The 27740-nt window shown below is 41.7% G+C and overlaps 3 protein-coding genes across 9 annotated transcripts in view; 1 reads left to right on the top strand and 2 right to left on the bottom strand.

Moving 5' to 3' along the window:
• Positions 1-10783, top strand: part of SON (SON DNA and RNA binding protein) — a 32506-nt gene extending 21723 nt beyond the window's left edge. The window contains exons 7-12 of one of the 4 annotated variants that reach the window (XM_047720525.1): positions 1392-1502; positions 2648-2764; positions 6933-7080; positions 9482-9553; positions 9658-9773; positions 10354-10783. In XM_047720525.1, the coding sequence (XP_047576481.1) occupies positions 1392-1502; positions 2648-2764; positions 6933-7080; positions 9482-9553; positions 9658-9773; positions 10354-10512 (723 nt within the window). In that variant the 3' untranslated portion in view covers positions 10513-10783. Of the gene's footprint in view, positions 1-1391; positions 1503-2647; positions 2765-3266; positions 3590-6181; positions 6262-6932; positions 7081-9481; positions 9554-9657; positions 9774-10300 lie in introns of those variants that run through there. The other 3 variants (XM_047720534.1, XM_047720549.1, XM_047720539.1) reach the window with 3 other exon arrangements.
• Positions 326-27740, bottom strand: DONSON (DNA replication fork stabilization factor DONSON). Of its 4 annotated transcripts, none has more exons than XM_047720654.1 (11): positions 27212-27620; positions 26414-26494; positions 24540-24743; positions 23425-23603; positions 22155-22333; positions 21221-21299; positions 21001-21105; positions 20114-20312; positions 13657-13869; positions 12261-12406; positions 326-2003 (listed from the first exon to the last, which is right to left on the bottom strand). In XM_047720654.1, the coding sequence occupies exons 1-10, from the start codon at positions 27524-27526 to the stop codon at positions 12269-12271; spliced, it is 1692 nt and encodes a 563-aa protein (XP_047576610.1). In that variant the 5' UTR covers positions 27527-27620; the 3' UTR covers positions 326-2003; positions 12261-12268. The 4 variants fall into 4 exon arrangements, with proteins under 4 accessions (XP_047576610.1, XP_047576603.1, XP_047576627.1 ...); XM_047720647.1 differs by lacking the exon at positions 326-2003 and adding an exon at positions 5366-5673; XM_047720671.1 differs by lacking the exon at positions 326-2003 and having other exon boundaries at positions 11402-12406; positions 27212-27740.
• Positions 14526-18158, bottom strand: LOC125094956 (epithelial splicing regulatory protein 1-like). Its single transcript, XM_047720638.1, is given in 3 exon segments — positions 14526-17425; positions 17428-17700; positions 17702-18158. Coding segments are annotated over 3 exon segments (2016 nt in total). The 5' UTR covers positions 18005-18158; the 3' UTR covers positions 14526-15985.

Genomic DNA, 27740 nt, shown 5'->3' with positions numbered 1-27740 from the left:
ACTATATTGACTGAGAAATTTAAGATCTTCCTTTCCTGAGATCTATAAGCAGTATAATTACAGAATGAGTTTAGATTCGTTTTACTTTGTTTTTAAGAAGGTAATACATAAGAATCTGTGGGTGAAAAAATTTTATTTTGCTAGCAGAGTATTATGATTCATCAAGATAACTAAGAGTGATGCAAGAAAAAGGGGTTCATTCTGAAGGTAGGAAAAGGAAGATTAGTAATTCTTAATGCATGAGATAGAACTAGTCTCTCATTGTCACATACTCCTTTTCTGCTATATAGGTCTTTGTTTTAGAAGAAATATTTCATATGCAGTGCACAGTTAAACTACAGATAGCCTTTATTTAGCTTTTAAGGAAAAATCCTTAGCCATTGACATATCTTACTGACTTCTTACGTTTGTCATATCCATGCAGTACCCATTAATCATTCTTTGTAAATGAATTTGGGAAAACCTTCCCATGTCAAATAAACATTTTCCGAAAATGAATTTTCTTGGGTGCTAAAAATTGGTGAGTTGATACAAGTCAGCATGAGCTCTTGACATTAGAATAAAGAACATCAAATACTTGATTTTTCTTTTATGGTTGAACCTTTCACAAATCTGGTAAATTGGGAGTTTGCTCTAAAGATTACCCTTTAAGAATTTTCCTGGACATTATGAAACATTTAAAAAAGTTAAACCATAAAATCAATCTGCTTAGCACAAAGTTTTTACAGGTAGGGTATGAGCTTTGAAAAGGAAGACCTGAGTCCATTCAGATATACCTTATTTTAAGTGTTTGCGTTCATGGTCTGTACCCCCACAGAAATACTTTAATTTGGGTCATTAATGTATGTAAACTGAAATATTTTTCAAAGAAATGGAGTTCCTAAGACCAAATTATCCCTGAGCATCTGCAAGAAGATGAAACGCTGTGCGGAGAGGCCGCTGATAACCGTAGTGGTTTTCTGCTCGCTTGTTCAGGAACCTTACTTATTGCTTCTGAACATTATGCTAATAAGTAAGGTAAAATGAAAACTAATGCATACAAAGCTAGCAGTTAGAAAATAGTTCAAAATTTCTCAGTTTTTTGGTAAATGACTCGTTAGTGAAGGCCAGAGAGTTTTAAGTTCTTTGCAGTTTTCTAGGATTGTGATTTGATAAAGTAGAAAATAATGAAATCACATTTTGGGTTGAGTTCAGCTGCTGCCTCTGATACTTTATAATTTATCTTAAATCCTCATCTACTTTCCAAGGTTCCTTTTGGGCATTTTTTTCCTGTACTTTGCAAGATTGTTCATTTGTAAGACTATTTTCTGCATGTAGCAGCTAAAGAGCATTTTTTAGAATTTAGGGGGTCTCTCATAATTTGAGATAATTATCTATGTTTTCTTTCTTAGCCTGTGGACATCTCAACAGCAATGAGTGAGCGGGCACTTGCTCAGAAAAGACTCAGTGAGAATGCGTTTGACCTTGAAGCCATGAGCATGTTAAATCGAGCTCAGGAACGGGTATGTAGTTGTTCTAATCTAAGTGAGAATTTAATTAGATAGTTGTGACATAAGCAAAGTCTGGCATGCTGTTGAAATGTAGGTCCTGATTTTAAAAATCCAAGGAAATAAATAATTTGGCATTATTAGCTTATTTTAAATGAAAGTGATTTGGGGCATGATCATTCATTTAGTAAATATTTACTGTGTACTATGTGGCACGAACTGTTTAGGAGAGTAGTACAATAGAAAAAATTCGCTGCCCTTAAAGAGTTCGTTATCTGGTGTATAAAAGTAGCTCTGTGCTCATAGTAGCCCTGTGAAATGTAGGTACTATTATGACTTGCAGTTTCCAGCGGAGGAAACTGACAGTGGTTAGTCAGCCTGAAGCAAGGATGATGCTGTATGTTAACTACACTGGAATTAAAAAAAAAAAAAAGTGATTAGGCAGTCTGAGTCCGTGGTCTATACTTTTAACAGTAGACAGCTTTTCCATTTGTCTTCTGCATTCCTTTGGTAGATCTGTATAGAAACAATAAATACACATTCAGACAGATAAGAAAATAATACTGCCCGACGATACCAGTGTACAGTAAGTCTACTTTGAAGGACCAACAACTGATTCTTTAACCAGCACGATAAATGTTGGTGATTAACGTAGTGCTCAGTTTTTAAAGAAAGCTGTTTTATGTGTTTGAACAACTTCCTGTGTTTATTACTCCTTAAACATGTCTCTCGAATTTATTCTGGATTTCTAATACCACAGAAAAGGTAGTTAAAAAACTCCGGTGGTTATGACGTTTATATATGTACATGAGCAGAGGGTGGGGATCCTTTGCTGTGCAGACTCTTTTCTGTGTTCATGTATTCATGTGGTATTTTGAAGAACGAGTATTACAGTTACACTTTTTAGTTGTTAGAAATACATCTCAGATCTTGTTACGAATGGGACCCACTGAATGTTACCGAAGTGCTTCTTTGGAGCATTTAAGAAAAAATGTTAAATATGTATAAAAATTCAGCATACTGTTTTAAAAGTTGAAGTTTTAGGTCTTAGCCTTTTCAAGAATGACATAACTGTTTCATGAAACAGTGAAAGAAATCCGTGGGATCTTGACTAGATAAGTACTTCACTTCATTCACTGAGACATTTGCTTTTCCTTCAGATCGACGCCTGGGCTCAGCTGAACTCCATCCCCGGTCAGTTCACCGGAAGTACGGGGGTGCAGGTTCTGACACAAGAGCAGCTGGCTAACACCGGCGCCCAGGCCTGGATCAAAAAGGTACGCGACAGCCGCATATATGAGAGTGGCCACGTACTAAGTTAAGATTTTTTTTAGAAAACGTGTTACTAAAAATGCACAAAGAGGCCAGTGACTTTAACCAAAGCTCATGAGTAAATTTGCTCTGTGTGCACACTCAAGACGGACACTGAAGATGGACCTGATTTGGGAGACAACGGCAGACGGATAAATGGGGCTTAAGAGCTGCTCAGTTTATATCCTCAAGTTTTATTTCTGTATTGCTGCCGCTGGGTTTTGGGGGGGTGGTTTTTTAAAACTGTTTTGAATGCTAACAGTGTATCTCAGGTGCTGTTCAGAATGTTCCCCAGTTCCTGTTGGACTACTAATCTAATGATTTCAAAGCAGTGGTTCTCAAATGTTTTCTCCTCATGGGATACTTTATTACAGGTTTATTTTTGGTGGATCACTGCCCCCAAGAGCCCTCTTACCATCCCAGTTTTTCCATTTCTCTATTCCTCTTTCGTCCTTTCCCCTTCCTTAGTGCCTGTGCCCTCTTGTAAGCATTCTTGGCCCTCACTCCTCATCCGTCTGGTGGTCTCCAGTCCCCCGTCCCTATGGTGGTCAGCTGCCGGGTACAGCAAGTTGGTTGGGAGGCCCCAGTATTAGCACTGCATGTGGTGATTTTGCCATGGGACTGGACGGCTGGGGAGGAGGGCTGGAGTGTGTGTGGGGGAGGGGGGGCAGTGCTGAAGGGGTGGTGAAGGGGGTGGGGAGGGGACGGAGGATACTATCTCTGTGGACCACCATTTAGGCCCTGGTGGCCTCTGGTGATCCGCAGGCTCAATTTGAGAACCACTGATCTCACGAAACAAACAGAATAAGACCTAAATACAAGGGAGAGGACGGACGCCTCGTGCTGTGAAGATGTAGGTGCTCCTGGTTTCAGATTCCGGCAAGGAGACCTGTGAACTCCACCTACGGCTGCCTCATTGTTGGGGGAGTCTTAGGTGGTCATGAAGGGCTTTCTGAATGCCTTCTGGTGAAGGGATGTGGTTTGGTTGGATGGGTGATGGGAAATTTGTTTCAGGAGTACTGGCAGCATGGCAATGCTGAACTGGGAGGCTGCGTGGTCTAAAGGAATGGGAAGGTTTCTTTATCCCGCTGTACTCCTGACTGCTTTTGTGATCATGGGCAAGTAATTGGAATTTCAGTCTCCAAGTGTCATAAGAAGACAAGTCCTTATGACTGCTTCACAGGGTGGTAACGAATAGCGTGATGGGCACCTATTGGAGAATGGCTGATTGCTAGGGAATGAACTGAATTTCGGCAAAAGGAGATTTTGGTTGCTTCGGAGCTTTTAACCTCATAATACTTCAGTTTTGATAGCATTATCTCTAATGACCCTCTTATTAACAAATTAATATAAAACATAAACCCTCAGTTTGTCTGCCATTTGGGGGGGGAGATAGCTGCACATTGTAATAGGTGTATGGTGGGCATATGGTCAAGATACATGAAAAATTTACAACTTGTTTATAATTTACTAGGGATCGGTGTTGGAAAAAAGATGAAAATCTAGCAAAATATTTTAAATTTTGAGTTCATTTTGGACTTACCTGTATTACAGTGTTTAAAAATAGTGATTTGTGTAGTACTTGAAAATGGCTCTCATCTCATTGGGAAGAATTACAGTTACACAACTATTTGAATACTTTTAATTCTTTAATACTATTTAATCTTGAAGCTGAGTGCTCAGTATTTCACGAAGTTAAACTTGAAGCTTATGTGGGCATTTAGACACATATAGATTAAATAGTCTTGTACATTATTAGGTAGAAACTTCCGAATGCTATTCCTTTGCAAAATTTTGGACTTCATTTGGATAACGAAGTACTGATCCATAATGCTTAAATAGTTCTAAAAATCATGTTAACATAACTTGCAAAAAATGAATCTCTTAAGGATTAAATTGGTTCCCCGCAGACTTTCCCTTAATTTTTTTTGACTTCCAGTCTTCTAGGCAGTTGACAGGTTTTAAATAATTCACATCATGTTAAATGTTACAAGTCATTTTGATAAATTAGATTTGTTCATCAGAGAAGTTTTTAAATAAGAAGGCTGTGCTTTCAGAACAACTGCCATTTATATGTTTACAGAAGAACATTTGCTACTGATAGGAAGGAGGGAACATTTATAAAAATGTGGTCATTAGCTGAAAATTTAACATCTTGACTGTCAAATACCACAAAATGTCTCTTTATTGCATTTAGAAAACTTTTTCAGTGATCATACAGGTTTTCTTGCCTTGCTATTGCCCGGCACCCTCTTTTTTGTTAAAAACTCCATGGAATGACAACATTCTCCATATTCTTTTTAGTTTGTTACAGTATATTCTTGGATGAAAAAGAATGAGAGTTTACCATTATTACTGTTTGTCAGTAAAACATTTTTAACTGATAACTGATTTAAAAGAACCTTTATTCTTTGGAATTGAGTGGTTTGGACAAGACCCCATGGGTATCGTTTGCTATTATAGTTTCATTAGATTAAGCAGCTTTTTGGTGAACTGTGTACACACTGGGGTAAAGAAACATGAAGATAGTAGAGAATGGAAACTGAGTTGGAAGCCTGGGTTTTTTGGGGATTTGCATTATACTCTGCACAGTTGCCCTTTTTTTTAGGAGTGTTGCCTGGAAAAGAGGGGCGGATGAACCTGGAAGTAAGTAAAAGTCCTTCTAGGTGTGTAGCAACAAGGCAGTCGATACCCAAGCATCAGCTAACTTTTCTCTTTATACATCAACACTGCATGGCCTGCACCAAATAAGGAACTGAACCAGGGGTATGTTTTTACCTCCACAGCTGCCTCCTTCCATCAGAGCACCTGGTTGAACTTAATGTCTAGTCACACGTCATTGGCATGCCTGCTCCCCAGCATATAATTTACAAAGCTGGGGAAAAAATAAGACGATACAGTTTTACTACTGTGTGTAAAAACAGGATAATAAAAAAATTTAGCATTAACTTATCAATACAGGAAACGATTTATGCATACTCTTTCCAGAGCTACCAAAAGTTTTGACTCCCTCTGTTGATAAGTTAATGGCTTTTGCTGTAGATTTGCTAGAGAACGTAAATCTAAAATTTAATAACAAGGGGAAGTAAAGCAGGATTTGGAGATGTTACAAATCAAAAAAAAAAAAGGCCATAAACCTCAACAGTAGAATTCGTTTGTTTTGTGTACATGGATGTCCTTTAAAATAGAGGCATCGCCTATTTTATTTCTCAGTGTGTGAAAACGACTGATGACCATGCTAATGTAGATAGTTGTGCATCTTACGACATTAAGTGGTTTGCTGCTTTGATGGAAATTATGGTTCAGTGGGTTGGATACAAGAGAGATGACTGTTCACAGAATAACCTGTGAACTTTCACCCTCTGTATGGAAACTTGTTTCAGGGCCAAATCCTTGTAGCTGTCTTCTTGCCCCGGTCAGTGCCAGCCCTACTATTCACAACACTGCTGCCACCGAGGCCTAGGTATGTAAACGCTTAAGGAGTTTTTTACAAGTCTTTTAACATCACGCTAGGTTTTAAAAGAATTCAGTTTCAGTTTGGTATAATGACAGGGTATTTTATGTGACTGTCCGTTTCTTACTGTGTAAATACAGAGACTTGTCTTTGTGCTTCATGGGGATTTTCTTAGTAAAATATTTATACTTGCTTTATGGTAGAATGGGGAAGAAAACTTGGGATGTTAACAGTATGCTTCTTCAGTGTCCAAACTATTTCTAAATGATTTCTGGGCTTTATTCATTAACTAGGTACACCTGGGACAATTAATATTATTGACTGTTTTAACATTGCCTTCTTTTTATTTTGCAAGCTAAGAAGAGATACCAGTGAACCTAAATAGTGGACGAAAACAGGAGTGTTCTAATTTTTTTTTTTTTTTTTTTTTGGAGGGGGACATGAGGGCCACTGTTTTAAACTGCCATTTATTTGCCTTACTTGACTTTGAAAATACTCTTACGTTAATGTGAAAATAATTAGAACATCCACACTACAGTATGTATATAAGTTATAGAAATTTTAATTGCTATATCAGATCTAGAAGTAAAAGATTTTTTTTTTTTTTTTAAGTTACACTGAGTTTGTAGTCAAATTCTAACTGTGAAATGGGGACATTTTACCTTTCTTTCTTTGGATAGGATCAGTTCTTAAGAGCAGCCCCGGTAACTGGAGGAATGGGAGCCGTTTTGATGAGAAAAATGGGATGGAGAGAAGGAGAAGGATTAGGAAAAAACAAAGAAGGAAATAAGGAGCCTATCCTAGTTGATTTTAAGACAGACCGAAAAGGTAACACATTGTTTTGGGAATGTTTTTATACCTCCTTTAATATTTAGGGTTTCATTACCATCCTACTTTATTATTTTTTAAAATTTCCTTCCTTTTTTTTTTTTTTAAGTTTTTATTTATTTGACAGAGATCACAAGCAGGCAAAGAGGCGGGGGAGAGAGAGGAAGGGAAACAGGCTCCCCGCTGAGCAGAGAGCCCAAAGCTGGCTGATCCCAGGACCCTGGGATCATGACCTGAGCCGAAGGCAGAGGCTTTAAACCACTGAGCCACCCAGGCACCCCATCCTACTTTATTTTAAATTGAGTTCTGTACCCAGTGTGGGCTTGAACTCACGACCCTGAGATCTTGAGTCCTACACTCTACCGACAGAGCCATCCAGGTGCCTCTTTAAAAAAAAATTTTTTTTTCCCCCAAAGTAACCTTCCTGTAGTTTGATGTCCGTGATACTTAAGTGGGGCATATTTATAGCTGTTACGACATGAAAGTTCTGCCCATTTGTGGCAGCTTTTATAGATACAGATGGAGTCACTGATTTGAGCTAAAAGGTGGTCTTATGTTAGTTGCTTAATATTACGGAAGTGTGCATAAATCAGTGTAATTGAAATTTCAACTAGATTATAGTTTATTAAATGGTATCCCCTTTTCTTTTTTCTTGATGGGGAACATATACTTCATATGCTTGTCTTTGTTTCTAGGTAGGATATAGTTTTTTTCCTTTCTCAGATATTTTATCCCACATATTCTCCTTATTTCCAGTTAGAGTGCTGTTTTGTCTTCATTTTATATAAACCCTTTTGGCATGTCCTTTCTTAAATTCTAACTGAGTTTTCTTGGGTTGGGGCTGGAGACCAGTTGCTGACAGCAGCATCATTATCTGCTCTTTGTATTGTGCTTGGGGCACCTTGGGACTTCTGTCTTTACTAGTACTTTGCTACTCAGGTAGAGATCTGACTACATAGCCTGCACACAGTTGCTAAGTATTAAAAATACACTTGTGGGGGTGGGCTGCTGGGTGGCTCAGTCTGTTAAACATCTGACCCTTGATTTCAGCTCAGGTCATGATCCTCAGGGTTGTGAGATCGAGCCCTGCATTAGGCTTTGCACTTAGGTGTGGTGCCTGCTTGGGATTCTCTCCCTCCTCTGCCCCCTCCCCTCACATAAAAAAAAAAAAATGTATATATGTACTTAGTGCTCACTGCTGACAGCCAGTTGGTACTTTTTAAATAATACCTTCCCTTGGAAAAACGTCTTACATAGATGGGGCTGAGCTGTCAGCTTTGTGATTTTAATAGCTTATATAAAGCCTGATTTTTAAGAACTAGGAAGTTCAAAACTGAAATTAATTTTCCTTAACTTTGCAAACAGAAAGGTAAAGTTGAAGTTAATGTAGTTAAATTACTGTCAATGAATTTGGAAACCAACCAGCTCAGACCAAATTGTGTCTTATAAAATGTTTTGCATCAGAATTTCTGTACTGTCATCATAGAATACTGTGATGCCATTTTTAAAATTTGAAATTGGTGGGATTTATTGTCATGATTCTCAAAATAGGCTGGAAATAGCATGAGAATCATCCTTGCTGTGGCATTAATTCAAATTCTGGATTGAATTAGGAAAGGACATTGTACTGATACCACATTGACATTGTCTTATACAAGTTGAACAGATTTTTTTTGTGTCATAGAAGGTGACTGGTTGGAAGAAAACATCTGTAAATGCATTATGTAATTACAGGGAACACCCTTTTTGGAATTGTGTTAACAGTGTTGGGTTTTGAGAAGCATAGTAGCAAAATTAGTGAGGAACTGATTGAAAATTTGCAGGAAAGCATGGATTTTGGCTAGTAATACAGTGAAATCCCATTGGAAAGGGAGATTATGCAGTGAGATTGTCTTCTGTGTATATCATTTGATAAGTCAGAAAGTGGTTGTTTGCTGGGAAAAATACGGACCCATTTATAGAGACACCCTCTTTTTTTAATTGTTTGGGGTGTGAGGCCTAAAATCCTCACCTTTTGGGGAACTTTAATTGGGCATTTTGTTTAATGGGATTGGAAGCCTTTAGAAATCACTTGTAGTAAATAGACACTACTTTTTAAACTTAGAAAGAAATAGTCCTGGAGATGTTAAATATGGCACTATTCATATTCTAAGTTTCTGTGTTCTATGAACATTTGAGTTTTTCCCCCAATTTCTAGTATCAAGGTATATGAACATAAAGTATATAGGTTTATATATTGAAACACAGGGAAACAAGTCAAATTACATAAAAATTAAGGGTAGTGGGAGTTGAATATTTTATTGGAAGGCATAGGTTGTGACTCACGTTCCTAGAATCATTGTATAAGTTTAAAATGATGCTTTGGAGTTAATTCAGTGAACATTGGCTTTTTATTTTAAAGGTCTTGTTGCAGTAGGAGAAAGAGCACAAAAGAGGTCCGGAAACTTCTCTGCTGCAATGAAAGATCTGTCAGGTGAGAGCACATCTTAATTTCCTCTTGTCCCATCCCCACCTTGATTCATAATTCGTTACCACAGATAGTGAAAATAATTAATGGCTTTTTTTTCCCCTCTGTAGGCAAACATCCTGTGTCTGCTTTGATGGAAATCTGTAATAAGAGAAGGTGGCAACCACCAGAATTTCTCTTGGTCCATGATAGTGGCCCAGATCATCGCAAACATTTTCTCTTTAGGGTAAATATGAATTTCTGCATTAATTTTGTACCCTTATTAATTTGATGCCTGGAGGGTGAGGGATAAGCATTGTATGGTCACAGGATTGATACATTGTGGGTTGGGAGTGAATATGTATGTGTGGGCAGAAGTGGTAGGGATTTGGGATTTTAAAATAAGTATACTTTAACATGATCTGTCAATATCCAATTTTTCAAAAACAATGGAGGGGAAAAAAATGGGCGAATCTGGTGAATAATTTGTTGACATTTTCTAATGGAACATGGGGAATTAATTTTAATAGTTTTATCAGAGTTTTGTCCATTCCCTACCTCTCCCCCACCCCCACCCTCCCATTTGGAGACCTGCTTTTAATTTGCAGTCCCTTTTCCCAAATGATTTGCTTTTTCTGGGTTGAAATTAATTTGACTTACACAGTGTGGGTTTTATATTTTGGTAAATTATTTTTCTAGCATTTAGTGAAAAAATACAAAGCTAATAGATATTAAAGTTTGATGCTGTTCTTATTGTATGTTTTTCTTGAATAGGTATTGAGAAATGGAAGCCCTTACCAGCCCAATTGTATGTTTTTCTTGAATAGGTATTGATAAATGGAAGCGCTTACCAGCCCAGCTTTGCCAGCCCTAATAAGAAGCATGCTAAAGCCACAGCAGCTACTGTGGTTCTTCAAGCAATGGGCCTTGTACCAAAGGACCTCATGGCTAATGCCACTTGCTTCAGGAGTGCCTCACGTAGATAGATTGAGGTTTTATATTAATCATTTCAGATAATTTTACTCTGCATCAAAATGTATTTCCTCCTTAACGTTGTAAATATTTGGCAATTTAAGACATTGTGTAAAAAGCAATCTGTAAAAACATCTCCAGGCTTTGATTTTTGTACCATGGAAATTGTATTTAACCATACAGGGTTTTGGTATGTTTATATTGTTTACCTTAGTGATGTATTTGTTTAAGTGGCTAACATCCAAACGATTGTTTGAAGGCATCCGTAATCTTCAGTGTGGAATGTTAAATAACGCTTTTATACTGTATTTTGTACTATGATGTAACCTCCCTTCCTTATGGCTAGGCTGCTGTAACACTTGCCTGTAATCAGTGAAGGGCTGTGCACCTTGTACTAGTTCACAATGGGTTCTGCTGGACAGATACTGGGCCAGTGTTATTGAGGTAATGAAGCAAGATCTGTTCCACAGGGCTAATGCCACCATCTCCCCTTAAAATTTTGTAGAGGTTATACACAGAAAGTGGTATGTTGTGTGATGATCTGCACTAAGTCCTGCTTTCCCATCAAAGCCACCTGGGCCATGAGAAGGGAGTCCGATTAGAATTCTCCTGCAGAGGCCAAGTACATTTAGTATGGCATTGAGTTGTGATATAGTTTTACTTTGATGTGCATTTTGAATTTCAGCTACACCTAGATAGACGTTAAATGATAATTAAAATGCTGTAACCAACTTATCTAATAAAATCGGCACCCAGCCACTATTTTGTTGACTATGAGAAAGTTTAAGTTTATGTTAATTTTTAGGGTCTGATAGAATATTTCATGTGTATTACAGTGGTATTCATAATGCTATGTCTCTAAACTTTATTTTCAAAAGCTTAAGGCCCAAATATAAACTTCTCTGGAATAAATGGTGGTGTTTTATTTTCTGGATCATAAAGTGAACACATACTTCTTCACTAAATACTGTTATTTCTTTTTACCCAATGCTTTTGATTTCTAAGTACTTTTATTTTTAAGAAAATCTGAATTATACACACACACAAACACACACACACACATGCACGCACACATACACCCCTACGGGAGCAATAAATACTTTACCATGACAGCTGAGCATACATTACAATTATTAACACTATTCTGTGGGGAATACAAAATACCTTATCTGATTTAACATGCATTAAAAAACCAAATTTAATATCTTTGAGAAGAGAATAATTATAAATCAGAAGGAAAGCAACTAAGAGAGACATCAACAATCATCAGCTCAACAGGTATGGTCTACATTTGTTTTCTATCTTTATAAAAAGTTAGAACCTGCCTATAATTGCAGGTTGATTTATCAAATATAGTTTTGCCCTGATGCCATCAGTCACAATGCCAGGAGATAACATAGTAATTTAGCTTCAGTTCCCATTTGTAAGGAAAAACTGACATTCATGACATTCAGTTTTCTACTCCGTTTATAAATTAGGTTGAAAGTCTGGAAGTCTCAAGTTACTGATGTTTCTAAGAAGCTGGGGGTTATCTTCATATCTGAACGAGCTAATCAGAATAGTAAAAATGCTGATTTAAAATCTTAATCCTACTGTTTAACCCATGTAATAAAGTAAAAGATTAATGTTTATAAACATCTGAATATTTTAAAGATAGTTATATTCCTTTAACTTCCAAAATGAACTTTAGAGCCAAAGGGATAACAATCTTGAATTTCCTTGCTAGAAGGCTTTTTTCCTCAAAGATTCCTTTTAGGCTTACTTTGATGTTCAGGATCTCCAATTATAAACGTAGTCACTCATTTCCACGTGTCGTAAAGATGATTTTCCCAGTATTGGTGTTAGACTAAGTTGGTCTAGGGTCTTAGGATGCAACCCACAGTTAGCGAGCTCCTCACGAACGGTCTCCTGTGGAAATATGTACTCAGGTCAGTTAGAAAGCACATCACTCTTGGGACTCCCCACCCGACGTGGGGCTCGAATTCACGGCCCTGGCAAGCGCTGCATGATCTTCCGACTGAACCAGCTCGTTCCCCTTTAGATTTTAAAGTAGGTTCCGTGCCCAGTGTGGGGCTTTTCAGTAATTAGGATTGATAACGCTGAACAGCACAGTTTAACTGGCATCATGGGTTGCACGCTCTACCAGCTGAGTCCGCCTGGCACCCCTGGACACTCCGATTTTAGTAATTTCCATGGAACTTTGAAAAATACTCGCCTTACTCGTTTGTACATAAGGTAAAGGCAGTTCATTATCAATAGACATGAACCCTAAAAATTTTCACATAGAACAGCATCCACAAATAATTTTGGTTACTTTTAGAAGTGTGGCAAATGATAAAAGCAGGAGGCAATTTTTAAGGTCTTTTTTTTTTTTTTTAAAAAGATTTTATTTATTTATTTGACAGAGAGATCACGAGCAGGCAGAGAGGCAGGCAGAGAGAGAGAGGGGGGAAGCAGGCTCCCCGCCGAGCAGAGAGCCCGATGCGGGGCTCAATCCCAGGACCCTGAGATCATGACCTGAGCCGAAGGCAGTGGCTTAACCCACTGAGCCACCCAGGCGCCCCAATTTTTAAGGTCTTAATTATAACCTGTCAATAAAAACTATGACCAAAATTGCAGGCAAATACTAGTTAAATATCCGTAGCTGTTTATAACGCAAGAATCAGGTACTATTAAGTTCCGGATCTGAGATGGCCACGAACGTAACTTGCCTTTTCTTTGTGTTGGGGAAGTTCTTCGGTCATGTTGGGTGCGACAATCTAAATTCCTAACATTTACCTCAAAAAAACCAAACTTACTCCTTCATCTTAGTAATTAGGATTGATAAAGTTACTATTAGTACAGTTTAATACCCTAAGACACAAGTTTGGCTTATTAATTCACTTCTTCCATCTAAGGAAACTAGCTACAATGAAACGCTTACAGCTGTCTACTATGTTTTTGTCCTTAAGATTTTATTTATCAGAGAGGGAGGGAGGGAGCATGAGCATAAGTGGGGGGAACAGCAGGCGGAGCAGGCAGAGGGAGAAGCGGGCTCCCTGGCGAGCGAGGAGCCCCGTGTGGGGCTCGATCCCAGGACCTTGGGCTCATGACCTGAGCTGAAGGCAGCTGCTTAACCTACTGAGCCCCCGCAGGCGTCCCTACAGCAGTCTCCTTACCTTATCCAGTCCTTCATTCACTGGCAGGCAGGCATTAAATACAGCAGTTGGCTCATGTGTATACAGTCCAGCAGAAAATGACCCCTTTTGTGAAGACTGGAGTAGCATGGTTACAGAATGCAGACAATGAGGCATGACGGGACCTGTGATCTCCAAACTAAATTGGTCTTTGTATCCAGAAATAGCTTGCGTCTTCACATTTACACTTCGTGCCTTCAAGAAAATTTAAAGAAAGAATGACGGTCACCATCTCTCAAGCTTTTGTCCCTAGCCAAAGACTTGTTCAATAACTTCATTTGGGTTTTCCTCTCTACTAACCAGTGATGGACTGAAGAAGGCAGAGCATAGAGGGAAGAGTCCCTGGTATTGTAATAGCACTGTATGGTGACAGCAGCTACTACACATGATCGTAGCATAAAGTAGCTCACAAGACATCAAAAGAATGCTATAGGAGGAAAAATGTTAATTCTCCATCTGTAGCACATCTCCAAATTATGACGCAGTGTAAGCATGTTCTAAAGAATATAACTTTTCATATGGTATCCTGACTTAGTAATATACTTGTCTTATTAAGAAAAATTTTTTTGATTTTTATTTGAGAGAACAGAGGGAGAGAGAGGGAGAAGCAGGCTCCCCACTGAGCAGGGAGCCCAATGTGGGCTTGATCCCAGGACCCTGAGATCATGACCTGAGCCGAAGGCAGATGCTTAACCAACCTGAGCCATCCAGGTGCCCTCAAAAAATTTTTTTCAAAGTAGGATCCATACCCAGCATGGAGCCCACTTTGGGGCTTAAACTTAATGACCCTGAGATCAAGACCTGAGCTAAGAGACGTTTAACCACTGAGCCACCCAGGTTCCCCCATAAAATTTTTTTTTTTTTTTGAGATTAAACAGGCGAGTTTTATTATCAAATGTAACAATTCTACGAAAACTCTAGTACCGTGGTTAAGTATTACTTTCTATCTTAAAGTCTCTCAGAACTTTGGGCCGACAGCATCTTAAGGCATCAAGTATAAACAACTCTTTTTCTGATCTTAAGTGCCAGTTGTCACCAATTTTCAGACCAAATGTTGTGTTTTGTTTTGTTTTGTTTTTTCCTACTGCAGTTAGAGGGCCATTGCTGGTCAGATGAAGAGGGAATGTTTGGCTCTCCATTCAAGGTGTTAATCAAAATAATGCAAAGGAAATAAAAATAGCAGCCACAGAAGCCTGCAGGGCACCGTATCCGAACCAAGGACAATAGGAGTAACTTAAAGACACATGAGCACTTAATCAAATCCTGTTTTCCTCTTTGGAGTTGCACAAGGCAGCAGTACTGGCTAGCTAGTATCTAATATTGCACTTTTTAGCATAAACACAGCTAAACACACAGTGCTAAACACTGACAGCATCAGTACCTGCTCTAGTGGCTTCAGTGTTTACCTCTCAGTCCAGCATGCTGACTATAATCCTAGGCTTTTAAAAAGTTTTAATTATTTGACAGTTAAGGCATTAGAGAGAAAGTTTTAAGGCTCTATCTTAATATATACAAGCGTTCACTTCAGTTAGTATATTGCTTTCTAGAATACACTGTTCAAATATTCTCATTTTACGATATTAAAAACTATGGAATTTCTCTTATTAAAGTCCAAACCATCAGTAATGGGCAAAGTACAATATAAAATAATACATATGAAGCCACAATGTTCAGTTACAGTTTAAACTAGAAATTACTAACTACAGATAGCTGCTTCATTTTTGGTTTCGCATTTTGGCCCCTAGTTCATTCTTATTTACAACTGGTACCTGCTGAGAAAAAAAGGTGAAACTTTGAAGCTAGGAGTGTTTGGTGGTGGGTGCAAGAGGTCTTCTGATTTATCCCAAGGTGTTTAAAAAGGCAGTTGCGTTGGTTTAACAGTAAGACTTAAGGATTCCAAGACCTTATTCTTGAATTAGTAAGAGGGCACACTTGTGCAGAAGACATGGAGAAAGAGAATGAAAAATAGAAACAGCTTCCATGACACAGTTCCTGATGGAGATGGTAGACACTAGTAATTTTTGTCCAAGACTTAAAACTTAGGAAACACCTACGATGCCACATTAGCTGGAAGTAATGGAGTCACCTGATTTCAAATTCACATTTTAAATGCCTATTTGCAATCAGCAAGGAGCCAGGCGTGCTGCTTGCTATAAGGATTTGGCTTCACTGGCTCAAGTTTTTTTTTACTCTACCAAATGATTGGGCAAAAGCCCACTGTCCAATCATGTTTGCTGAAAATACTGCAGCCTGAGCGTAGACAAACTTCCCCTGAAGTTGCTAGAAGTTGTCATATCTGACGGCTTCAGGATCACCATACATCTTTTAAACACTGGTAACCTTGGAAGAAGTTAAGAATTTCCTTAACTCCAGTATTGTAGGCCAGGCCCTGCATTCTGACCACCGTGCCAGGCTGTGGAGGGACACCGCTAAGATTAGCAGCTGTAGGGAAGCAGCCAAGACTATTGGGCGAACCTGGGGGGCTGGGATAGTACGCAGTGTAGTTCATGAAGAGCTGAGTGCCCGCTGGGTAGTAGGCTGTCGTGGGCTGCAGTGCTCGTGGATTCAAAAGCACAGAGGGCTGATAAATGGCAGCTTCCGTAGGAATTACCGCTGCAGGAGCTGGAAATGTGTAGGAGGGAGGAGACAGGCATGGTAACTTACATGGCGGTGGGGATAAGCCATTTCGATTTAAAGTGCCCCCCATTAACACAAAGTTCATCTCCTCAGCTGAACACTGAAAGACTTCAACACATCTGTCCTTCATGGCTTTTTTATGACACTTCTGTGCAGCCATAAATGCTCTGTCCGCAGACTTCATCTGGATAAAGGCATCTCCTGATGGGCGGCCCTGGTGATTCAATACCATGTGAACCCCAGGAGTTCGAATATCTGTGGAAAACTCCCCCAGAGAGTCCAGGACGTCCTCAATTGTGGCCGCACAGGGAAGACCTCGAAGGCGTATACAGTCTCTAACATTTGTAGGGGGCACAAATTGCTGCGGCAGTACTGGAATAATGGGAGGGGTTGGAAGTGGAATAAGAGGGGCCGAGGAGAACCGGTTCAGGACCTGCTGTACTTCAGCTGCTGTGCTCCTGAAGAGTTCAATGTATCTTTTACCCAACAAGTCCTTATGCTTCCGCAATGCATTCTGTGCATATTCTTCACAGGCAAAAAGGACAAAAGCATCCCCTGTTGGCCTACCATCTGGGTAAGCAACAAAGAGGATGCCTTCCTTCCCCCCAGTAATGGGGCAATGCTGTCCAAAGAAGGCCACCACTTCATCTGCTGTGGCTGTGAAAGGGAGCCCCCGCATGCGGACAATGACTTGATTTTCCTTGGAGAGAAACTGGGCTACTTCATTGGATGTACCACCAGCAATTTTAAGAAAATCTTCACCTGTTGCTTTGTAAACCTCAATGTACCGGGTCCCCATGTGATGTTTGTGCCTCTGTAATGCTAGATCCCTGTGTTCCTCGCTTACAAACCTAACCAGAGCTTCTCCATTCCTTCGACCCTGGGCATTCAGACAAAGTGCTGCACCTCCCTTGGCAATGTTGAGTCCTTTGAAGAATCTTGCAATATCTTGATCTGAAGACTGCCATGGTAAACCCCGTGCACGGACTATGGTGTTGTCATCAATAAGCTCCATCTTGCTGCAAGTGCCACTTTCAAATTTGTAATTTACTCTCTCTGGATCTGAAAACCTGTGATTATAAGGCTGTGATTATAAACCTCAGATTATAAGGCTCAAATCATTGCTAGAATTATATTCCCCATATCTTCAACTTGAGAGGCTCCATACCGGGAGACTGAACTAGTCTTCTCAAAGTTTAAGCACTCTGTCATTGCTGCAACATCCAGTTTATCAATATCAGGTGAACCAGGACAACACTCCTTGAATTCTTTTCGAAGGTCAAAAAAGGAATAGAAGCATTCAGGCAATAATACATTCTTCTTGGAAGCCTCAGGATGCAGGATTTGTCTGACATGCAGCTGCCCATCAGTACAGAAGACAGAAGGAGGTTCCAACCCCAATATTCAGTTCATTGCTTACTGACTGGTTAAACTGTCGGAGGGCTTGGTCCAGCTGCGGAGCGGAGGACAGACTTTCCGCGTCGATCTTAGTTTCTTCTTTACAATCCTCCGTCAGCTCCAACTGATCCGGTCTAACTAGTACTTCATGCAACTGTCCCACCTTCTTGTTGGCCAGATCCACGACTTTCCACAACAGCAGGATCAGCTCCTTCTCATCCGAGCCCAGCTTGGCCCCGGTGGCCCCAGCAGTGATCCCAAAAAGCACCACCAAGTAATCCGGAGACGCCGTCATGACGATAGGTGGGGAGGGGGAGAGGGGGGTTGGGAGGCGGTGAAGTGGGGTGGAAGTGAGAACGAGAAAACCTGTGCTAAAAATCTCTTCTAAGAGAAAAAGAAAGGGTGCCCACCCCACTCCTCGCCGCCGCTGGTGCAAAAGACGGCAACCTACCACCCAAGCCCACACCTGGCCGGTGCTCCCCACCCTGGGCTGCAAGGGGGGTGGGAAGGAGGGCACCGGAGGCCTGCCCTTTTTGTATTCAATGGCCGGTGCGTCTATGCGAGGAGCCAGGAGCAGGGCTGCACCCCGGGTGGAGCCTTTTTTTTTTTTTTTTTGCACCTCAAAATTTATATTTTTAATCATGGTAAAATACACATAACAAAATTTGCCATTTTAACCATTAAGTGCACAACTCAGTAGCATTAAGAACATTCACACTCATGTACAGTCATCAGCACCATCTGTCTCCAGAACATTTTCATCTTACAAAACTGAAACGCCATGCTCATTAAACACTAACTCTCCCTTCCCCCTCCACCCCCAGCCCCAGGAAACTACCATGGCTCACATGGTCAAGCATCTGCCTTCGGCTCAGGTCACGATTCCGGGGTTCTGGGAGAAGTCCCACATCGGGCTCCCTGCTCAGTGGGAAGCCTGCTTCTCCCTCTGCCTCTCCCTCTCAATTTGTCCCTCATGAATAAATTAAAAAAAAAATCTTTTTTTTTTTTAAAAGATTTTATTTATTTATTTGACAGGCAGAGATCACAGAGAAGCAGGCAGAGAGAGAGGAAAAAGCGGGCTCCCTGCTGAGCCGAGAGCCCAATGCGGGCCTCGATCCCAGGACCCTGGGATCATGACCTGAGCTGAAGGCAGAGGCTTTAACCCACTGAGCCACCTAGGTGCCCCCAAATAAAATCTTAAAAAAAATTTTTTTTAGTGGAAATATAGTTGACACACAATGTAAACATTGGTTTCAGGGGCCCAACAATGATTCTATAACTGTATACATTATGCTGTGCTCTCTCAAGTGCAGCTCCCATCTGTCGCTATACAGTGCTGTCATAGTACCGCTATGTTCCCTATGCGGTGACTTTGATTCCCGACTTCCTCTGTTCCCTAACTGGAAGCACGTACCTCCTCCCACTCCCCCTTACTCCTTTTTGCCCACCTCCCATTCGAGTTTAGTAACATAATTTCAATGCAGAATATCGGGCAAATATAAGAATAAATTATATTTTTTAAAAGTAAATAAAGGGGCACCTGGGTGGCTCAGTGGGTTAAGCCTCTGCCTTCGGCTCAGGTCATGATCTCAGGGTCCTGGGATTGAGTCCCGCATTGGGCTCTCTGCTCTGCAGGGAGTCTGCTTCCTTCTCTCTCTCTCTGCCTGCCTCTCTGCCCACTTGTGATCTCTGTCAAATAAATAAAATCTTTAAAAAAAAAAAAAAGTAAATAAAAATTCTACTGCTAATAACATTCACTATACATTTTGTATTTACAAGCGTAATTTTTTTCAACACTGTAGATATACAGCTGTTCTTTTCACTTATCCATGATTCAAGTTTTGAGATTAATAATTTAACATAACAACCTCAGCTAGGATCTTTACTGGTTAAGAAATGAGACAAAATGAGATCAAGCAACTTTTCCATATGGCAAAATGCTTTTGTTGCCAATCATATTTATTCAGTCAGAAAAATTATTTTCATCTAATTCAAATAAAACCTATAATAACTATATTTTGATGTAATTTCTTTGATACATCCTTATAAATGAATGACTTTTTTCACTGGGAGGAAAGCAAAGACAAAATCTGTACCATACAAAATGGCAGGAGTTATTAAAAATGAAGACTTTGATTTATTCTTAAAAGGCTAATTTATGGGCGCCTGGGTGGCTCAGTGGGTTAAGCCGCTGCCTTCGGCTCAGGTCATGATCTCAGGGTCCTGGGATCGAGTCCCGCATCGGGCTCTCTGCTCAGCAGGGAGCCTGCTTCCCTCTCTCTCTCTCTCTCTCTGCCTGCCTCTCCATCTACTTGTGATCTCTCTGTCAAATAAATAAATAAAATCTTTAAAAAAAAAAAAAGGCTAATTTATGAGGATCAGTGATTCCCCCCCTTTTCATTACCTTAAGCATTTGCATCGTGGCACCTCGGAAAGCTACAGGCGATAAGAGGGTTGGTGGAAGTCCTGCCTGTGGACCTGAGCTGGCAATTAAACTCTTAGAATTGATCAAAAAATTCAGCAGCGTCAGGGTATTCATTCCCTTCACCAACACAACAGACTCTGGTCTGTGGTCCATTTGCACTTCATGTTTCTCTTTACATCTGAAGAGGACTATCAAGGAACTTGCAAATTTAAATCCCATAACCAATGGGGAAAAAACCTTGATTCTGAATCACTTCTGACCCTTTCTTCCCATTCCGAACTGGAAATGCTCTCGCCACCCCACTCTGCCGCCATTATAACTTAGTGGTTTAAATCAAAATGATTTCTCTTGGGACGCCTGGGTGGCTCAGTTGGTTAAGCAGCTGCCTTCGGCTCAGGTCATGATCCCAGCGTCCTGGGATCGAGTCCCGCATCGGGCTCCTTGCTCAGCAGGGAGCCTGCTTCTCCCTCTGCCTGCCATTCTGTCTGCTTGTGCTCGCTCGCTCTCCCTCTCTCTCTGAGAAATAAATAAAATCTTTAAAAAAAAAAAAATGATTTCTCTTTGGCCATGTGAATTTGCTAGAAGTGGACACATCACAAAAAGTAATTTCTTCTCTAGTCAAAAACAAACAAACAAAAACCATGCTCTCCATGGAGTTTCATTTTTTAAAAAAATAGTAATAATTGTTCATGGTTTACTGGTACTGAGGGAGTTTGTTATTTAGTGTCATGATGGAGAATTAGTTTAAATATGATCTTAAGGTAATTTAAGATCATAGTCAAAGAAAGCTGTCAGTCACTATTACATATGTAGCTCACTAACGGAATTAAATGGAAACCAACTGTAGTTAACATAACAAAGGATATAGCTTGATAGAGAGCACGTCTGGTTTTTTAATTTTATCTCGCACACCCATCTCTTCCAGCCAGGAAAAACTTTCATCTTCATCCTCATCACTGATTACTTGTTCCCTAGAAAATTGTTATAGTTAAGAGTTTCCATTTCATAAAACGGTTCCCTCTACAAAACAATTACACCAAGTCCGTAAGTCTTTAGGTGACACAAAAGGTGATTTTAATCACATACTCTCCCCGTCCCAGGCTTGTCCCAGTTGCCTTCTTCTCATGGCCATTTTCTTTTATTAACGGCAGAGAAAATTCAATACCTACATGAGAAAAGAAGAATACAACTGATTTTTCTTTAATATAATCTTAAAGAACTTAACAGGTATGCCTTACTTTTAGAGAGTATGAAATCTAAAGATCTGAGCTTTTACCCTTGATCTATTAAGGGACTAGCTTTCAAGCTTTCTTGACAGTAGCCCAACACACACACACACACACACACACACACACACACACACACCCTCCTTTCAAACAAAAGGTTCAGGAAACAATACACACTCTCACTGCATGTGGTAAGGTACTCTTTCCTAAAGTACTGACTGAACCTACTAAATAGATTCCATGATCATTAATGGTTGACCCAGTTGCAAAATTGTTACTAAAAGGGGGTGGGTGGGCGCCTGGGTGGCTCAGTGGGTTAGGCTGCTGCCTTCGGCTCAGGTCATGGTCTCAGGGTCCTGGGATCGAGTTCCGCGTCGGGCTCTCTGCTCAGCAGGGAGCCTGCTTCCCTCTCTCTCTCTCTCTGCCTGCCTCTCCATCTACTTGTGATCTCTGTCAAATAAATAAATAAAATCTTTAAAAATAAATAAATAAATAAATAAATAAATAAAAGGGGGTGGGTAATTTGTACTATCAAGGAATTTCTAGAGGAATATATTCAGATGGGAACTTCCCAGGTTAACACGTGGTGGTCAGATCAGAGAAGGGAATACCACTAACTTAAAGCTATGCATCGGGGACAGCTTAAAGCACTGCTGGGAAAAAGTCAGAAATAAAGATGCTTCTGTAGGTAAGATTGGTAAAAGACATCAGCTGGCAAAAAGACAATTCACATTTTAGCTTTTAAGGAAAGTAAGATACAGTGTGGTATTTTCATTTTAAGCCAATGGTTTTACCTTCATTTTTCATAGCTTCTCTTATGCCTCTAGTTGTAGGAGATATGAGAGCTGTGATCACATCATTTCCTGCTAATCCTGCTGCGCGGAACAGGATGGTAAACTGGTATGTACAAACGTAGAAATACGGGCAAAGTTTTGTCTTCAGCAGATTATAAAGAGAAGTGAAGCTCACAGACCTATGAAGCAGCACAATTTAGTTTTTTTAATGTATTTAGCTTAGCATCTAAAATTCAGTTTTTTATCATTCGGTTTGATACTTGATTGAAAACATGATACATGTATTACTGAAAATGGTTCGAATTTTTGCCACTACATATATAACTTGGCTTTTACAGGACTCAGATTGGTCATGGGACTCACTGATGACTTCTAAATACTTTAACCAATAGTGTTTACTGCTTAATCACTAAATGTTTTTTCTTTAAATAAAACACAATTGCTGGGGCACCTGGGTGGCTCAGTGGGTTAAAGCCTCTGCCTTCAGCTCAGGTCATGATCCCAGGGTCCTGGGATTGAGCCCCGCATCGTATAGGGCTCTCTGCTCAGCAGGGAGCCTGCTTCCCCTCCTCTCTCTCTGCCTGCCTCTCTGTCTACTTGTGAGCTCTCTCTCTCTCTCTGTCAAATAAATAAATAAATAAAATCTTTTAAAAAAATTAAAAAAAAAAAACAAAAAACAACACAATTGCTAACTGGTTGCTGACCCTTCTCGGAGCAGCTTCTGCTGATGAGAAAGGAAGCAGCCACTGAGAATAACATAAAAGAACGTCTGTATATGCTTATGGAACACTTACACATACTTCCACAACTGCACGAAGAGTGAGTAAGGGTTAAAAAAAAAAGTGAATAATTTAAATGTTCGTTATTAACAGCTTAGAAAAAATAATTCAAAAGGACAGAGAGATCATTTTACCACTACACATTTCCACATCACAAGTAAGGAGAGAACACTGGTAAAATGAAAATTCACTTTTAAGATGCACCAGTTTTTAATCTTACCAGTCTCTCGGGGTGCCTGGGTGGCTCAGTGGGTTAAGCCTCGGCCTTCGGCTCAGGTCATGGTCTCAGGGTCCTGGGATCGAGGCCCACATTGGGCTCTCTGCTCGGCGGGGAGCCTGCTTCCCCCTCTCTCTGCCTGGCTCTCTGCCTATTTGTGATCTCTCTCTCTCTCAAATAAATAAATAAAATCTTTTAAAAACAAAACAAACAACTGCCTGAAAAACCACCAATAAACTGCACTCAAAAAAAAAAAAAAAAAAAAAAATCTTACCAGTCACTCATTAGAATGTGTTGCAAGGTTTCATCATTTGCCCAAGGGCTTATCTTTCCGGCCATTTTTCTATCAGCTCCGATGCGAGGGAACAGTGGTAGCCAAGGAAAGGCAGGGTGAAGCCAATAGATAAGACTCTGCTGGAAGGCACAACGGAGCTCAGTGGAGACTTTGGGATCCTAAAATCCAGAGATGATATTGGGCAGCTCTGGGCACATTAGAAGTAGACGATTTCATTAAGAAGCATTGATACGCCACTTATTCTCAGAATCTTTACTGTTTCTTACGGGAAAGTGTTAATAGCGGTCACAGCGCCTAAAAGGGAATTTATTCTTGCCTGTGCTTCTTGCCTGTTAAAGCGCATCAGAAAGAAGACTTGAGTGCAGAGGGGAACGTTCCCTCGGCTCAGCATCGACCGTCGCCTATTACCACGGAGGGGGACCGTGGGGATTGGCGCTGTACGTAGGCGATACTACGCTCCACCGCTCTCCCCTCACAACTGTTTCAACAGCAGCCAGTACAAATGGGTAACGTGAACCAGAAATCCTCCTGATCTATTTATTAAAAAAGACGTACCAAGGACTCTCTGAGGTAATCACTTTTCATCTAGTTTGAGCCGATGAGCTGCTTGCGGAGAGCAATTAACGTTTCTCCAAAACCATTCTAGAACCCGTTAACTCTACTGCAATACTCACAACAGGCTATCGACCCCGAAGCAAGAACGAGCATACATAAAAAAAGAACATATGCCGTATCAGAAAATCAGCAGAATAACCAATCTGCCTTTGCAATCCTACTCAATTGCTTTTCATTTCTTTCCCTTACATTATCTCGCTCCAAAGACCTTGAAAAAGAATGGCTTAGTTCAAACAATTCCTGTGCAACACATTAACTAATTCTCAGGACAGGTCCCTAAATTTAATGGGCAATTACTGAATCTGACAGAGAAAACTGCATGAAAGCACCATTTAGGAAATATAAAATTTCCCAAGTCTTTGTGTCTCTAAATGTCAGAAGGAAAACTTAATAGAAGGAAGTATCTGTGCCATTTTGCAGAGAAGCACGTTTTACAATTGATTTGTTCCTTTAACACTTATCTGTTTTCTCAGAATTACCTGTATACTTTGAGGCAAAGTAACTTCTGTTGCCCTACAATGCTGGATGACACCTTGAGCTTCTTCCTGTGCTTTCAGATGATCTGCCCAGGTAAAGGGTTGAGAAGAGGTGAAAAGGAGTCGAGTTTTAATACTCCAGTCCACAGGTAACTCAGTACCTTCTGAGGATGGAGTATCAGATTCGGAGAACGATACTTGCGGAGTCTTTTAGAAAACAGAGAACACAAAAATTAGTGGAGTACCAAAACCAAACCAACCAACCAACCCAAAAAACCCTTTTAATCTAAGATCTGATCAACCAGAATGATCACAAAAATGTCAAAATTTTATAAACTGTGTAAGTAACACTTAAGACACACTACACACTATGAAACACTCTAGAAAGAGTTACTCAACTGTGGTTTTGGACAGTGGTTTTCTCTGAGAAGCGGGGATCTATTGTTATGGGTGGTAGTGGTGGAGGGGCACATTTTACCTGTTAGTTTATATATAGTTCTATATAGTCCAATTACAAGAGGCATGTACTATTCCCATGATCATAATTAAAAAAAAAAAAAATCTATTGATCTTGCTGTCAAAGCAAAAACCTTCCAAGTGTTTTATTATTTTTTAAAAGATTTATTCATTTATTTCGGTGGGGGAAGAGCAGAGGGAGAGGGAAAGAACCTTCAGCAGACTGAGCACAGAACCTGACGCAGGGCTCAAGCTTGCAACCCTGATAGCATGACCTGAACCAAAATTAGGAGTCAAACACATAACGGACTGAGCCCCTCAAGCGTTTTAAAAAGTACCTTTTAAGCCTCTAAAACTCTGGAACCAGGGCTAAGTGGCTCCTGCAGGTAAACTTAGGCAGGGCTCTTAAGAGGCCATATGTAAAAAGCATTTCCTGATTTCAAAACTTCCTTCTAGACTGTTTTGCTGTCTTTTCAAGGCAATTTTCACCACTTTACAATGATTCTTTGAGGTGACATCACATAAAAATAACAGGTAAGGGGGAACTATTTTTTTAAAGATTTTTATTTATTTGACAGACAGAGATCACAAGTAGGCAGAGAGGCAGGCAGGGAGGTGGCGGGGGGGGGGGGGGGGGGGGGGGGGGGGGGAAGGGGGCGGGAAGCAGACTCCCCGCTGAGCAGAGAGCCTGATGTGGGGCTTGATCCCCATCATGGACCTGAGCCGAAGGCAGAGGCTTAACCCACGGAGCCACCCAGGTGCCCCTTTTTCTTTTTTTTAAAGATTTTATTTATTTGAGACAGCAAGCGAGTTAGCACACAAGCAGGGGGAACGGAAGAGGGAGAAGCAGGCTCCCCGCTGAGCAGGGAGCCCAGGACCCTGGGGGGAATTATTTCTAAAAGACCCTGTGAAGGCCATCTATTTATGTGAAAGGGAAAGTGGGTCTTAGCTCTTGTCGCCTGCTCCTATTAGGACAAACTCTGTTAAACCATCACAACAGGAAAACCTGCGGATTGGTATCAAGAGAGGGTGCGTTGTGGTGGTGTCAGCAAGGTTCAGCGACATGCCACAACCTGCGGAGGTCATCTGGGGATTGAGTCTGAAGATTCAGTTAAGGACAAAGTTCAAACAGCAGCGGGGCATGGACTGATGAGCTGGAGCTGTCACCAGTCACACAGGAATAGTGTCAGAACGGCTGGAGTAGGAGAACCTGTATCTACACCAACCCTGGCGTCGGTACCACGAGAAACACCATTTTTACATCGTATAAAGTCCACTCGGGTGCTGATGCCATCTTGACAGCCCTAGCACAGATGATCACTCAGCACTCCCGGCAAAGCGATTTTCCAAGTAAATGTTTCTGACAGGTATGGATTTCGATTATAAGAATATACATTCTAATAACATTTAAAAACTATTACCTGGAGTAATTCAGTAACGGTTGTTCTTTCAGGAAACTTCTCTTCCCACAGCAAAGCATTTTCCTGATTAGAATCTAAAAACTGAAGGGGAAAACAACGGTTCTTTTCAGTCCTAAGTGATGCTGGAGTTCGCGTTAACACGGACAGAGCCTCACCGGGCACACAAGTTCCTCCGCGAAGGCAAGTGCAGGAATTCACAAGCAAATCACTAGCTCAGGGTTTCAGTTTTGTGTCTGAACTTTACTGTCAAAGTGGGGTGGCGGGGGGGGGGGGAGGCCGGGGATACGTGCGCCTAATAACTGATGTAGATTTCTCAAATCAAAAGTTTCAAAAGGCTCTGGGGTAAGAAAAGGCTAGGAAATTCGGATTCCAGGACTCGCGAGCATTCCTCTTTCTCCAGGATATTTTCGAGCGCGGGAGAAGGGAGGCTCTGAATCACAGGGAAGGAGGGTCTCCTGTAATCTTCCCACTGAGCAGCGGCCCTCCTGGATGAGCCGCTCGGGGATTTTTCGAGCCGTCTTCCCACTGACCTCTAACCCCCAGGCAGCCCAAGCCGGGCAGGACCGAGGGGGGCGCGCCCCAGGGCCCTGCGCTTCCCTCAGGGCGGGCGGCCGGAGCGCTCGCGGGGCGCACTCCACACAAAGCCCAGCTTCCAGAGCGGCCTCTCCCAAGGCTCAGGGCCCCTCCACCGCGGCGCTCTCCGCGCCCATTTCCCCTCGACCGCGACAACTTGCCCGGATTTCACAGCGAATCCCCGCACTACGAGAGCCCCTCGCCGGTCAGGCCCGCCACACTCACCGGGCCCTCCGCCTCCTGCTGGCCGCGGGGCTGCCCGTCGGGGGGCTCCGCGGCGGCCGGCGGCCGGTTGTCCAGGCGGGCGAAGGGGTTCCTGCGGGTCGCGGCCGGGCCGCCGCCGCCGCCTCTGCCCGCCGCCGAAGCCGGGAAGGGGCGGAGGAGCAGCCCGGCCGCCAGAGCTGCGCGGCGCGGCGCCGGCTCGGGCTGCTCCCCTGGTGAGGCGGCCGCCCCGCGGCTCCGGACGCGTTTTCGTCGGAGCCGCAAAGTCTCGGGGGGCTTCTTGAAATTGGGCGAGTAGCCAGGCACCGCAAGGGCCATAACGCGCGGCTCACGCAGAGGGGCCGGTCGGCCTCCCGGCTGGCGCTTCCCGCGCGCGCCGGCCCCGCCCCCGACGTGGCCCCGCCCCCGAGGCGCGGCGAGCGCGAGCGACGTCGGCCGCCCGCGAGGCCCCACCCCCACGCCTTGGTCGGGTCTGGTCCCCTCCGCTCCTCGGCGCTCCAGCTGGGTCCTTGGCTGCGGTTGGGTCGCGGGT

This window comes from Lutra lutra, chromosome 1, assembly GCF_902655055.1.
Source record: "Lutra lutra chromosome 1, mLutLut1.2, whole genome shotgun sequence".
Classification (NCBI taxonomy): Eukaryota; Metazoa; Chordata; class Mammalia; order Carnivora; family Mustelidae; genus Lutra; species Lutra lutra.
This window is presented reverse-complemented; position numbering and strand designations above follow the sequence as displayed.